At 38.9% G+C, this 14,328-nt stretch overlaps 1 protein-coding gene across 1 annotated transcript in view; it reads left to right on the top strand.

The window, feature by feature from the left end:
* Positions 1-14,328, top strand: part of LOC127635361 (traf2 and NCK-interacting protein kinase-like) — an 82,219-nt gene that overhangs the window by 30,001 nt on the left and 37,890 nt on the right. Inside the window, exons 3-7 of the mRNA XM_052115339.1 lie at positions 2,180-2,236; positions 4,584-4,709; positions 10,660-10,770; positions 10,884-10,974; positions 13,870-14,000. Of these exons, the coding sequence (XP_051971299.1) occupies positions 2,180-2,236; positions 4,584-4,709; positions 10,660-10,770; positions 10,884-10,974; positions 13,870-14,000 (516 nt within the window). The remainder of the gene's footprint in view (positions 1-2,179; positions 2,237-4,583; positions 4,710-10,659; positions 10,771-10,883; positions 10,975-13,869; positions 14,001-14,328) is intronic.

Raw genomic sequence — 14,328 nt, 5'->3', positions numbered from 1 at the left:
ACCATATTCCAACTTATTATTGCAACCTACCTGGGTGTCCAGAAGTACAAGGTGTGAAGTGCTCAGAGACATGGCCATGGTCAAGAAGGCTAAAAAGGTTTTATGGACAGATGAAATGAGAGTGACTCTTGATGGACCAGATGGATGGGCCCGTGGCTGCAACACTAATGGATGCAGGGCACCATGTTGAGTCAGGCGCCTGCAAGGTGGAGTAGGGGTAATGGTATGGGCTGCTATCATTAAGGATAAGGTAGTTGAACCTTTTCAAGTTGAAGATGGACTGAAACTCAACTCTCAAATATACTGCCAGTTTCTGGAAAGTACTTTCTTCAAGCAGTGGTACAGAAAGAAGTCCTCAGCATTCAAGAAGGCCATGATCTTTATGCAGGACAATGCTCCAACACATGCATCCAAGTACTCCAATGGTTGGCTAGCCAGCAAGGGCCTCAAAGATGCCCAAATAATGACATGGCCCCCTTCCTTACCTGACTTTACTGAGTCAGGTGAGTCCTACTGAGATCTTTTGGGCCCTTCTCTGTGATATTTACAGTGAGGGAAGACATTACCCATATTTGTACAGTATTTGGAGGCTGTGGTTTATGCTTCAGCGAAAGTTGATTGTGAACAGATCAAGAAACCGACAGACTCCATGGATGGAAGGCTCATGGCAGTTATTGAAAAGAAGGGTGGCTATATTGGACACCGAATATTTTTGAAAGGCCAAAAATATTATTTAATTGTCATTTTGTGTTACTTATTTGTGGCAATTACTCTAAAAATGAAGAATAAACAATTGAGTTGGGAGAAATTCTTTATGTAATTTAGTTGCCTAATAATTGTGCCCACTGATATATTCCCCTGAGAAAGACAAAACTCACTTTTCCTTTGTTAAACATTCAGGTTTGAGGTTCAATAAAATTTTGAAATGACTGAGAGCATTGTGTTTGTTCAACAATAAAATGAATCCTGAGGAATACAATTTGCCTAATAATTGTGCACGCAGTATATGTCAAAGATCTATACAGTCTATACAATATGTTACATCGGCCATGTAATTTTTACATGGCTGTGGATCTGTCAGGGCTTCTCCTGTCATTAATACTTTCCAATTATGGAAAAGCTGTTAATGAGGACTAATGGGACTTGTATGAAGCTCTCTTCTCATGTCTTTCTCTCTGTTTCCCACCCTTTGCTTCACTCATTCCCCCCTTCTCTGTAACATCTCCTCTGCTCAGAATCACAGTGGTGGGAGTGTGTTTGGTGAGGAGTTGAACTGTGCATAATTCATTCTGAAGAACACACACTGGGTTATTCTGTCGTACAGATGAATGCGCTTCTTGCTACTTAGATCTGCTTTGGTGTCTCTAGCCACTGAAACATGGCTGTTGTGTGCACAGATAATATGTGTCCATCATAAGTGTCATAGTACACATTCAAGCAATTTTTGACCCTAGTGGATTCTGAATGCAACTTAAATTCAATTATTGCATCTTTTGCAATTATTTTGTTCCAAACGGGTTGTTGTTTTTTTTTTTTCTTTGCTTTGCTTTTTGTTTTGATTTGCTTTGCCTGGCCTGATTTAGTTTTGCTTTGCTTTGCTTTGGTTGTGCTTTGTGTTTGTTTTGTTGTTTTGCTTTTTGTTTTTATGTTGTTGTTGTTTTTGTGGTTTGTTTCACTTGGTTTGTTTGATTTTTATTTGACTAATTAATTATTTACAGTATACTGGGGATGAACTTCAGTTAGCAGCTTTAACAGGTGAACATGAACGAATTAGTGGAAACCTGGGGCACAGATTTCCATTTCAAAATTCCTGATGGATTCCTTCACTTCCTCTTGAACCATTCATTATGCTTTTTGAGTTATATCCAATGCAAACAGAGTTGTCATCTAGTGGCATTGTAACGCACATACACACACTCATGCACACACACACATAATGGTTCAGCCAAGAGCCCGAGATCATTCACACAGCTTTTTGGGTCAGTTTCAATCATTCAAGGAAGTGCTTTTTTTTTTTTTCTTCTCTGCTATTATGTAATCATGATGCCTGCCAGAGAGGCTTATGTCCACCTATTCTTCAATCACAGATAGATCTCATCATCAGCACAATTAAAAAATGTTTGCATGATATTCATATAATACACGTGAATGATGTTTCCTCTCTCTTCTTTCTCTTCAGGGACGCCATGTCAAGACGGGCCAGCTTGCTGCTATCAAGGTCATGGATGTCACTGGGGTAAGAGAGCAAGAAGGCCAGATCACCTCAATTCCTTGTTTCTCTCTCTTTCTCTGGTTCTATCTCTGTCGATTTCAATTTTACACTTTCCTTTAATGTGAATGATCTCAGTCACAACACATGCATGGGTCTTAGGAAACTGTGCCATTTGTGCTTGAAAATTTCATGATTGTGTTTATTCAATTCATTTGAACAGTAGGACAATCAGTTATGCTAATATATTTAATATATTGTAGTTAACGCATCAATGGATTTAGTTATTGTGTAAGAATAATTTTGTCAAATTTTGTTTGCCAATTTATGTGATTTACACATGTAGTGAAATATGCTGCATGTGCATACATACAAAGACAAATTGCAGGGGTAAATAAAGAATAGGAGTGTAATGCTACACTAAGCTCACGATTTGGTATGGTTCACGATACAGGGTTCACAGTTCGATACTTTATATAAAAAAAATATATATAAAAAAAGAATTCTGAAATGAAAACAATGCATTTATTTCCTGAAACATCAACAATGTTTAACAAACAACATGTTTTCTTATTTGCACATTTTGCAATCAAATCTGCTGTAATGGAACAGCTTGGTCCTAATATAAATGCAAGACAAAAATTATCTTGATATATAAAAATAAACAATCTTCAAACTGTTTATTTTGGATAAATTAAAACTAACAGTAGTCAAAGTTTAAATTTCCTTCTCTGTAAATTATCCTTAACATCTTTATAGAACTAGTAAAGTAACAATTAAACTAAACTTTAAAAGGTAAAACATAAACAAATAATCTTTAAATCAATTTGGAGGAATCAGTCATTGTCGACCACAGAAAATGGCCTCATGACCTTTGCCATAAAATCGCCTATGCACCTAGTTATTTCATGCGCTCTTGTGCATGAATGTGACAACAGGGCTGTAAAACTACTTAGCAAAGATGTCTGGCCTTTGATCACTCTCTTTGTCATATGCTGCTCACTGAGTTTATTGTTGTGGTGACGTTGCACATGCAGTATCATATTGGACATATTGGAAGATGTGTACTTTTTAGTTCTTTTACTGTAGTTACATTCTGTTCTTGTTTCATATGTAATCATTTAGACGAGCAGTCGTGTAACAGGAAAACCAAAATGTTGCCATACATGCAACTTAAGTTTCAGCCACACTCATTATTCAACACCTATCTGGCAGCAGCTGCTCGTGTGCTATGAAGCGACTCTGTTTACGTCACCATGTGACGTAGGTCGTTGCGCGTCATGCGTATAGGAGAGAACAGACAAAAAAAAAAAAGTAATCGAAAAAAACTCCATGACAGTCATTTTTTTTAACCACAATACGTTGCTATACACAATATAGTGTTACACCCCTAATAAATAATTCATAAATTAATAAAGAATTGCAAGTAATATAATTTATATAAACTACCCACACTTTAACTTTCCCTAATCTTACATATTTATCAAATATGTTTTTGCATGTCTAAACAGTCCTCATTATGTCTCAACATTTATACAACTGATAGTTGAACTCGCAGCTTATTTTTCAAACTTGATTATCAGCTTCGATGATAATTTAATTTCATCATACAAAGACTGCAAATTACATATAGTTTTATTAAATGTCCCATCTGGATTTGATTTGAATCATAAATAAATTATTTGTGAAGATAGTCATCATTTACTAATAAACATCGCTCTGCTAGGAGACGTGTGTGCTGCGTCGTGCGCGTATGGAGGTTCTAGACTGTGTTTAGGGATCACACAGAACAAAATGAAATGGTTATAATTGAATAAATTCCTTAACAGTAACAGCCAAAAAAAGATGACCATGATGATACATTTTTTAACTGCTTGTGTTAAATGCACAGTTTTTGTGGAGTGGTGGTGGTGTAGTGGTTAAAGCACAGGGCTGTTAATCAGAAGGTTACAGGTTCTAACCCCACGGCCACCACCGTTGTGTCCTTGAGCAAGGCACTTAACTCCAGGATGTTCCGGGGGGATTGTCCCTGTAATAACTGCACTGTAAGTCGCTTTGGATAAAAGCGTCTGCCAAATGCATAAATGTAAATGTAAATGCAACTTTGTATAAATTACATATGCATAGTTTGGTAATAAATTAGGACATTCAAAGTGACTGATATTCTGATAAAAACAAATATTTAAACAAAATGGTTTGTTTTTAACATTACACACAGTACATATGTTAATGTGACTATTCTGTTAATTATATCAGTAGTATGTCATGGAGACAGAAATAGTGCTGTTTCCTGAAATAACCTGCATGTACACAACAGCCAGGATGCATAATATTTTCCGGCTCTTTCCTGAGTGTTTTCTGTTTTATTTGACAGGATGAGGAGGAAGAGATCAAAGCTGAGATCAATATGCTGAAGAAATACTCCCACCATCGGAACATTGCCACCTACTATGGTGCCTTCATCAAGAAGAACCCGCCTGGCATGGATGACCAGCTTTGGGTCAGTCTTCAGCAGAAAGAATCAGGGTTATAATAGTGCATTAGTGTGTTATTGTGTGTGTTTGTCCCATTGTATAACGCAAAAACTGAAGCAATCAAACTCTTGACTTAAAATGCTACTGTTCATTACAGTTATTTTACTTTATGTAAACTAGTGTTTTTCTAGATTCAAGAATTTAGAATACATTTCTAGTGTTCAAGATGCACCGAGTATGGCTGCTGCATTGCGAGCTCTGACCCAATGTTGCAGTTTTTTGTTTGTTTTGTCTTGAATGTTGTCTGCCTTATTGTATACGATAGACAAACACTTTTGGTTCTGCAATAGCACACAGAAAACCAGACTTTAAATACCTCAATGCCGGCGGAGCCCTTTTTCTGGGCAGCCTAGCCGCGGAAACGCAGACTGAAAAGGGGAAGGAGAGCCGGCGTTCTCATCAGACTAAGATGTCGTGCAAATCAACCCCCGCTACCCAGTGTTCTACTGGCAAATGTTCAGTCTCTGGACAACAAGCTGTATGAGCTGAGAGCGTGGATATCTTTCCAATGAGAGACGAGGGACTGCTGCATTATCTGCCTTACAGAAACTTGTATGTCTGCGGAGATTCCAGACTCAGCCATCGAACCCGTGGGGTTCTCCGTGCCCCGAGCAGACAGAGTGAAAGACCTCTCAGGTAAAAGCTGAGGAGGTGGTGTATGTTTACTTGTATGTATATTTATGACCAACAAATCCTGGTGTGATCAGAGGAACGTACATTCTATCAAATCTTTCTGCTCTCCTGATCTGGAATTTCTCATGCTTCTGTGTCGACCATTCTGGCTACCGAGGGAATTCACAGTGGTCATTATCATAGCTGTGTACACCCCCCAACAAGCTGACACAGACCGGACGCTCAAGGAACTGTATGGGAGTATAAGTGAGCAGGAAACCACACATCCTGAGGCCACGTTGATTGTGACCGGGGACTTTAACAAAGCCAACCTCAATTCAATAGCACCGAAACACTACCAACACATCAGCTTCAACACACGAGGGGACCAGGTTTTGGACCATTGCTACTCTCCCTTCCGGGATGGCTACAAATCCCTCCCCCGCCCACCATTTGGCAAATCGGACCATTCTTCCGTTCTGGTTCTGCCCGCTTACAAGCAGAAACTGAAACAGGAAGCACACGCCCTCAGAACGATCCAGTGCTGGTCAGACCAATCAGATTCTATGCTACAAGACTGTTTTGATCACACAGACTGGTTGTTCCGGTCTGCTTCTCATGACATTGAGGTCTACGCTGATACCGTAACATGTTTCATCAGGAAGTGCATAGATGACATAGTACTGACCAAAACTATACGGCTCTACCCGAAACAAAAATTGGATTAATAGCGATGTTCATGTTGCTCTTAATGCTTTTAATTCGGGAACGCGGAGGAGCATAAACAAGCCAGTTATGCCCTCCGCAAAACTATCAGAGCAGCAAAACACCAGTACAAGGACAAGATTGAAGGACGGTTCATCAACACAGACTCTAGGAGCATGTGGCAGGGAATTAATATCACCATGGACTTCAAAGGGAATAAAAACTCTGCCGTGAACACCGCTGCCTCCCTCCCGAATGAGCTTAATAATTTTTATGCTCGTTTCTAGGGAAATAACACTGCCTACTCAGAAAGAGCTCCGAAGCTACAGAGGTTAGTTCATTTTCCATCTCTGTAGCGGATGTGACCCGATCCTTCTGAAGGTTGAATATGGCGTAAAGCCGCAGGTCCAGACGGCATTCCGGGTCGTGTCATCAGCACGTGCACGATGGCTGGTGTTTATACAGACATTTTCAACCTTTCTCTCTCCTTGTCTGTGGTTCCCACATGCTTTAAAACATCCACCATTGTACCTGTACCAAAGCGATCCAAAATCACTTGCTTAAATGACTGGCATCCTGTTGTTCTGACCCCCATCATCAGCTAATGTTTTGAGAGACTAATCAGAGGTTACATCTGCTCTGTGCTGCCTGCCTCTACCATTGCAGTTTGCATACCGCAACAACCGCTCCACTGATGACGCGATTGCATCTACACTACACACTACTCTCTCCTGGTAAAAAGGAACATGTATGTGAGAATGCTGTTTGTAGACTACAGCACAGCATTCAACACCATTAGTGCCCTCCTAGGTTCTGGGCTTAAACAGCTCGCTGTGCAGCTGGATCCTGGACTTCCTGTGAAGCAGACACCAGGTGGTTAGAATGGGCAGCAACATCTCCTCATCACTGACCCTCAACACTGGAGAACACTGTTCTCAGCCCAATCCTGTATTCCCTGTTCACACATGACTGTATGGCAACACAAAGCTCCAATGCCATCATTAAGTTTGCTGATGATATGACTGTGATAGGTCTGATCACTGTCAATGATGAAACAGCCTACAGAGAGGAGGTGCACACTGACAAGCTGGTGTCAGGAGCATAACCTCTCCCTCAACGTCAGTAAAACCCAAGGAGCTTGTGGTGGACTTCAGGAAGAAAGACAGAGAACACAGCCCCATCACCATTGATGGAGCACTGGTGGAGAGAGTCAGCAGCTTCAAGTTCCTGTGTCCACATCACAGAGGAACTCACATGGTCTGTCCACACTGAGGCCATTGTGAAGAAGGCTCACCAGCGCATCTTCCTGAGACGGCTGAGGAAGTTTGGAATGAACCACCACATACTCACATTGTTCTGCACCAGCAACTTGGAGAGCATCCTGACTGGCTGCGTCACCGCCTGGTATGTCAACAGCACTGCTCTCAACCGCAAAGCGTGGTGCGAACTGCCAGACATATCATCGGAGGTGAGCTTACCTCCCTCTAGGACATCTATACCAGGCAGTGTGTGAAAAAAGCTTGGAGGATCATCAGACTCCAGCCATCTGAGTCATGGACTGCTCTCACTGCTACCATCAGGCAGGCGGTATCACACCATCAGGACCCGCACTAGCTGACTTCATGAAAGCTTCTTCCCCAAAGCAATCAGACTTTTAAACTCTTGATATCTCATGATCAATATATCTGCACTGCATTTTATTAATCATATTATCTTACACTGAACTGTCATAAATTATATTTTCGCTTAACACACTGGCAACTGACTACCAAACGACAAGCCTGAATGTCAATACAGCACAATACAACCTACTGTATATTTTATATATACTATTTTTATTGTATACTGTGTATTCTATATTGTGTGTATCGTATACTGTACATTATATATTATTATTTGTATATTGTGTTGTCTGTAATTATTTATTTATATATAGATATGAAAATTGTGTTTATGATGTTTATTGTAAATTGGTATAGGTCTCATCACTGTCATGACTGCTATGTTGCTCAGAACTGCACACAAGACATTCACCCACTGTTGCTCTTGTGTTTATGGTTGAGTGACAGTAAAGTGATATGATACATTTGTTTAATACTGATACCCAAATTGGGATCCTTATTGTTTTTGTATCAGATAAATATGGCTATGTTTGTTAAAATAAATTGCATTTATGGATTTATGCACAAATCGCATATCCAAAGGCCTTTATTATGCAGTTAAGGTAGATTTCAAGGTATTTCAGTTTCAATATAGCTTCCCCTACACTGGTAAAGTAACACCTTCAAACTGTTGCTGATTTCTCAGCTACAAACTCAGTACTCACAATCTTGCCTTGCTGTTTTCACCCCTGTGCATTTAATGTTGCAGCAAATTTCCTCTGTGGTGAGTTCTGTCGTTGTCTTTAACCAGCAACACAAAGATATAGTGCACACTGAAGACATTGCAGTTCTGCTGCCATTTACTTCAATTCCAGAATCTGGTCAGCACAGCCATCCTTAGACTCCATTGGACATCTGTGTTCGAAGGATTTCCCTTAGAGGAAAAGCAATGTTGCCAACTCAGCAGCCGGTACTTAGGAACATCCCAGAGGCCAAACATGTTTAGACTTATCTGAGGGCTAGCTCATGAGAGCATTGAAAAAAAAAATAGGTGCTTCACTTTAGAAATCACATTATGTTCTGCTCATAAATTCCATTTATTGGCCTTTTTTATTTGCCTGTGGGGGTTCTGATGAGAATAGGGTCTCTTTTTATGAGAGGCCTGGGAGCAAATGCAAAGCTTAAGAAATCACAACTGTGTTTAGTTATTAAGGACAAACCAAAGCAAGTTTGCATGTATTCAACTCTACTTTAATTGATGAGGATCTTCTAGTACAGGGGTCCCCAAGACTACGCGCCCCCACATTTGGACCGGCCCTCTGAACAATGCAATGCAGAGAAATATTTTTACAATTTAATTTTAAATATGTTTGAATCATATCATATTTGTGTTTGATAATACATATTGGTTTTCAAAATAAAATTTCCCTTAGTTATAATTATTAAAGTAGCCAAATTATTTGTTAGATTCACCCGGATTAACGTTCCATCGTGATCGAGCGGGTGCACGCGATCCAGCAAGAAAATTTAAAGTGACAACAAAATGGCCAAACGGTTGGGAAAGAGAAAAGTTGATTCAGAATGCAGGGTATTTAACCAAAAGTGGACAAGTGATTATTTTTTTGTTCAATGCAAAGAAATGGCTGTTTGCCTCATCTGTCAAGAAACAGTCTCCGTGTTCAAAGAATACAATCTGCGCCGACACTATGAAACCCGCCACAGAGACAAGTATGCGAGTTTACAAGGCCAAATGAGAGCAGACAAAGTGTCGAAGCTAAAAAGTGGACTATCTGCTCAGCAAAATACGTTTGTACGGCAAACCCAGTTTCGAGCTAGCTTTCAGGTAGCTAAACTGATTGCAACCTGCGGTAGGCCATTCAGTGATGTGAGTTCGTAAATAAATGTATTAATGCTGTTGCGGAGGAGGTGTGCCCCGATAAGAAAGACGTCTTAAATGCGGTGAGTCTGTCCGCAAGTACAATCACCAGACGAATTGAAGAAATGGGGTACAATATGCCCAGCTGAAGGAAAAAGTGAAAGAATTAGATTTTTTTTTTTGCATTAGCGTTGGATGAAAGTAATGACGTGCAGGACACGGCACAGCTGCTCATTTTTCTTAGCGGAGTTAGCTCAAACTTTGAAGTGTCCGAGGAGCTGGCAGCCCTAAAAAGTCTCAAAGGTACTACGCCAGGGGAGGATATTTTTGGTAAAGTGTGCCAAACGATAGAAGAGTTGGATCTAGACTGGTTTAAGCTGGCCAGCATCACGACTGACGGAGCTCCTAGTATGGTTGGCGCGTCAAGGGGACATAGTTCACACTGATTAGCCTAATACGCATGAGTAAGTAAATAATTTGATTTCAATAGCAATGAATATGAAAAAATGTCATTACGATAGTAATAATGCTCTTTTAATAGGCTATATATCACTTGATATGTATGGTGCATAAATAATAAATTAATTTAGCATTAGGAGGCATAATACTGTAAATCCATTTAAAATCATAATAAAATCTCCACAATAAATCACTCCGGCCCATGCCATTTTCTGTTAGACTACGGCCCTCCATTATAGAAAGGAAAAATGATGTCGCCCTCATAGAAAAAAGTTTGGGGACCCCTGTTCAAGTATATAAAAGACAAAAATATTTTTTCCTTATCTTCTAAACGGTAAGAACAGCATCCCACAGTGAATTGGGATTCATTTTGTATTATACATTTTTTGTTAACAACATGTTTCTTGTTCATAGACTTTTTTTGTGTACCTCCCACTGTTAATAAGATTAGCCTACGCTTTCACTAAAAATATTGCTACCATTCACATATCACCACCAAAATGCAGTTAAAACGCTTTTTTTTTTTTCTGAATTCTTGATATGCCAGCATTTTGACATTGGGGCGTATTCACACATGACCATGAATGGTATTAAATTCACTGCAAAGTCTCTCAATCAGTATTTTTTCCTGACATTGTTGTCACCTTCTGAATGTATCTGTAGTTGGTGATGGAGTTTTGTGGTGCTGGATCGGTGACAGATCTGATCAAAAACACAAAAGGGAACTCTCTGAAGGAAGAATGGACAGCTTACATCTGCAGAGAGATCCTTAGGGTGAGTATGTGTCCTCCAACTTGACACTCAACTCTTAGCTTTCAGAAATATTATTTCATTTTCTTTTGATCTCTCCAGTTGAGCTTAACCTTAGAAGGATCTGTTTTTGATAGGGTCTGACCCATTTGCATCAGCATAAAGTCATCCATCGTGACATCAAAGGTCAGAACGTTTTGCTCACAGAAAATGCGGAAGTCAAACTAGGTGAGTTCACCACAGACCATAAGCATGATAAGCATGCTGTAGTAAAAAGCTCACTTTGTTTGAATTAGTGTTGAGGAGTAACTAACCAAAAGTTGCAATTCTGTCAGCCTAATTTTTCAGAAGGGTTACAGTAAGTTTGCTGTTTTCAACTTGCGGGGCTTTTCCACTGCACGGTACAACTGGACTCAACTCGATTTTTGGGGTTTTCCACTGTGGATAGTACCTGGTACCTTTTTTTTTAGTACCACCTAGGTCGAGGGTCCAAGCGAGCCGAGCCGATACTAAATGTGATGTCAAAATCCTGCGGATCACTGATTGGTCAGGGAGACTCGTCACTATCAGCATCACTGGATTTCCAACACACGACATAAACCCGCTAGTTTTAAATTTAGCAAATTTAGCGATAACAGTATAATTTGTATAAACAATAAACACGCGACTTTCGAATTGTGAAAAAAGAAATGGCTGTGCGCAAAACCACGCCGTGGTCAATAAACGAGGTGCAAACGGTCCACTCGGTAGCCATGAGCAAAACAAAAAGTCTCTCAGGAAGTGCATCCGTCAGCTGTTGGCCGCACACGGCTACCACCGGACCTACCAACGGTGTAGGGAAAAGTTAATAAAACTTAAAAGTGACTACAGAACCATCAAGGAAAAGTGGAAGAGGTTCAACCAAATGGACGCTATCTAGACCGGCGAGCAATGGGAGGGAGAGTGCCCTGGACTCAGCCACGATGGAAGATGGTACGTTTTGTTACGTTAACTATATACTCTGCTTGAAAGCTTCAATTTATTTAGTTGGCCAGGTACTGGAAAGCTTGCTTCTAAAACAACCAGGCCTATTTAACTGTTACAGTTGTGTAAAATCACCATGCAACAACTGTTTATGCAGCACAATGAGCTAGTAGCTAACATCTAGTGGTCGTGCTATTGTTTTGGTCAGTTTGTGTCGTGTTTAAGATGATTTCACGGCAGTAGAGGTGGCGCAACTATGATGATCAGCCTATAATCCCACCCACGTTGAGATGGCACTAAACTGCAGTGGAAATGCAGCTCAGAAACTTAAAGCGAGTAGAGTTGAGGCAAGTCGAACCGTAACGTGCAGTGGAAAAGTGCCATAAGTGTATCTTTTCTAATACCTAACTGTTTTTCCAACATGTAGCCAGTGTAACATTACAAATGCTACATCGTTTTAATCTTTCATTGTATTCCCCAAACACTCTTACAGTTGACCAAGTTAGTGAAATTATCAAACATACTCTCTTAGAATGTTGTCTTTCAAGAACAGAACAGTACATTTTTTTAAGGGCCTTCACTCAGTAAGGGTGCTTTTGTTTTTTTTTTTTGGTTGTATTCGTTGTAAATTTGTTCAGTGTTTCGATGCCATCACTCTTGATTGAGATCCTCATTATTTGTGTGCCATATAAATACTGCTGAGATTAAAATATATGCATGTATGATTTGATAATTAGATAATTAACAAGATTTTATAATTTAATATTTTTACATGCTGTATGTATATATGTATGTATGTGTGTATATATATATATATATATATATATATATATATATATATGTATGTGTATGTGTGTGTGTGTGTGTGTGTGTGTGTGTGTGTATGTATATATATATATATATATATATATATATATATAAAAAATTGGGTCAATGACATGATGCTCATTTTGTCCAGATCTATTAGGTTATTAAAATACCCTAAAAATGCAATTCACACAAAACAGTTACATGAATGCACCTTTACTATGATGAACATCTTGTAAAATTCTGATTTCAAAGTACTTTTTATATTTATAGTAAAAGATGGGTGTAACCGTCCAGAGACATTATAAAAATAAAGTCTCATTAAAAGCTGAAAAACTTTTGGAATAATCTTTATGATTATTTATAAAAAATAAAATAAAAAACAGCAAAACAAATTTGTTTTTTAAATTAATATTTGAATATTTGAAAAGTCAGGTGGTGTAACACATATGCCGATTATGTTGTAATGTGACCATAAAACAGAGATGACTCCTTTATATCCTCAAGACTGAAGTTTTATTTTTTAATTTTTTTATCTGATATTTTTATTACAAGGCACATTCTGTTCAGGTCAAATGGTGTAATCATAAGATATTGTTAGTCTTGATATTTGTGACTCAAAAATTTTTACCTTGAAAAATATCTTTGAAAACTTTTTTTTTTGTATTAATTAAGTCACGTATATTCAAGGGGCAAGAAAAGTATTTTCTACCTTTTACTTGATGGTTGCACCACTTGACATTTTTAAGTAATTTAATATTTTTTTATTTTCTATAAAATGCTATAAATATTTTTCAGTAATGTATGAATCCAACACGGACACAAAGATTACATTTCTATGAACATGATAATTGTTTTTAAATAGATTTTTCAAACAAAAATGTGTCAACAACCCAATTAACAATTTTATATGCCCTCTTAAATGGCTTAAATGTAATAAGCTATTGTTTCTCTTACTAACTCGTCATGTAGCTAACCCCTTTTTCAAAAGTATAACTTTACAGTAACTTCTTATGAATAGCTTGCAGCATGGCAAGCAACAGTTTCAAAGTAGCTTTCCCCAATACTATTGTACACAGTGCTGTGTTAAGGAACCTGTGGCTGTCCTGAGTTATTAGGGCGTATCATTGAGTTGTTAAGAGTTTGGGAGACAGATCAGGCTGTTTGCTATTACAACACTGCCTGCGGTGACAAGGGAAGAGTGGCACAGAGGCAGATGACAGTATGCACTTCATCAAAGACCTCTCCGCTCTTTACAGCACGCAGACACATTAAGACCAAATCTTCCTGGTGTGTGTGTGTGTGTGTGTGTGTGTGTGTGTGTGTGTGTGTGTGTGTGTGTGTTTTCAACAGTTGATTTTGGTGTAAGTGCACAGTTAGACCGCACTGTCGGTAGGAGGAATACATTTATTGGCACGCCATATTGGATGGCTCCAGAGGTCATAGCCTGTGATGAGAACCCAGACGCCACATATGACTTCAAGGTACTTCAAGTGTTGCTTAATTACGCTGTCACTTTCTAGCGATAGAACCTGATTGATTTTGTGTGAGGGCATTGTTTTTTTTGTTTTTTACTTAAAGGGATAGTTCACTTTCTTCAGTGTAACACAAAAGGAGATGTTAGGCAGTATATTTGTCTCAGTCACCATTCACTTTCATTGTCTCTTATTACCATAAAATGAAAGTAAATGGTGACTGAGCCTAACATCTCTTTTTGTGTTCCATGGAAGAAAGAAAGTCATACGGGTTTGGAACAACATTGTGAGCAAACATTGTGAGGGTGAGTAAATGATGACTGAATATTAATTTTCA

Source organism: Xyrauchen texanus, chromosome 42 (assembly GCF_025860055.1).
Source record: "Xyrauchen texanus isolate HMW12.3.18 chromosome 42, RBS_HiC_50CHRs, whole genome shotgun sequence".
Taxonomy (NCBI): Eukaryota; Metazoa; Chordata; class Actinopteri; order Cypriniformes; family Catostomidae; genus Xyrauchen; species Xyrauchen texanus.
This window is presented reverse-complemented; position numbering and strand designations above follow the sequence as displayed.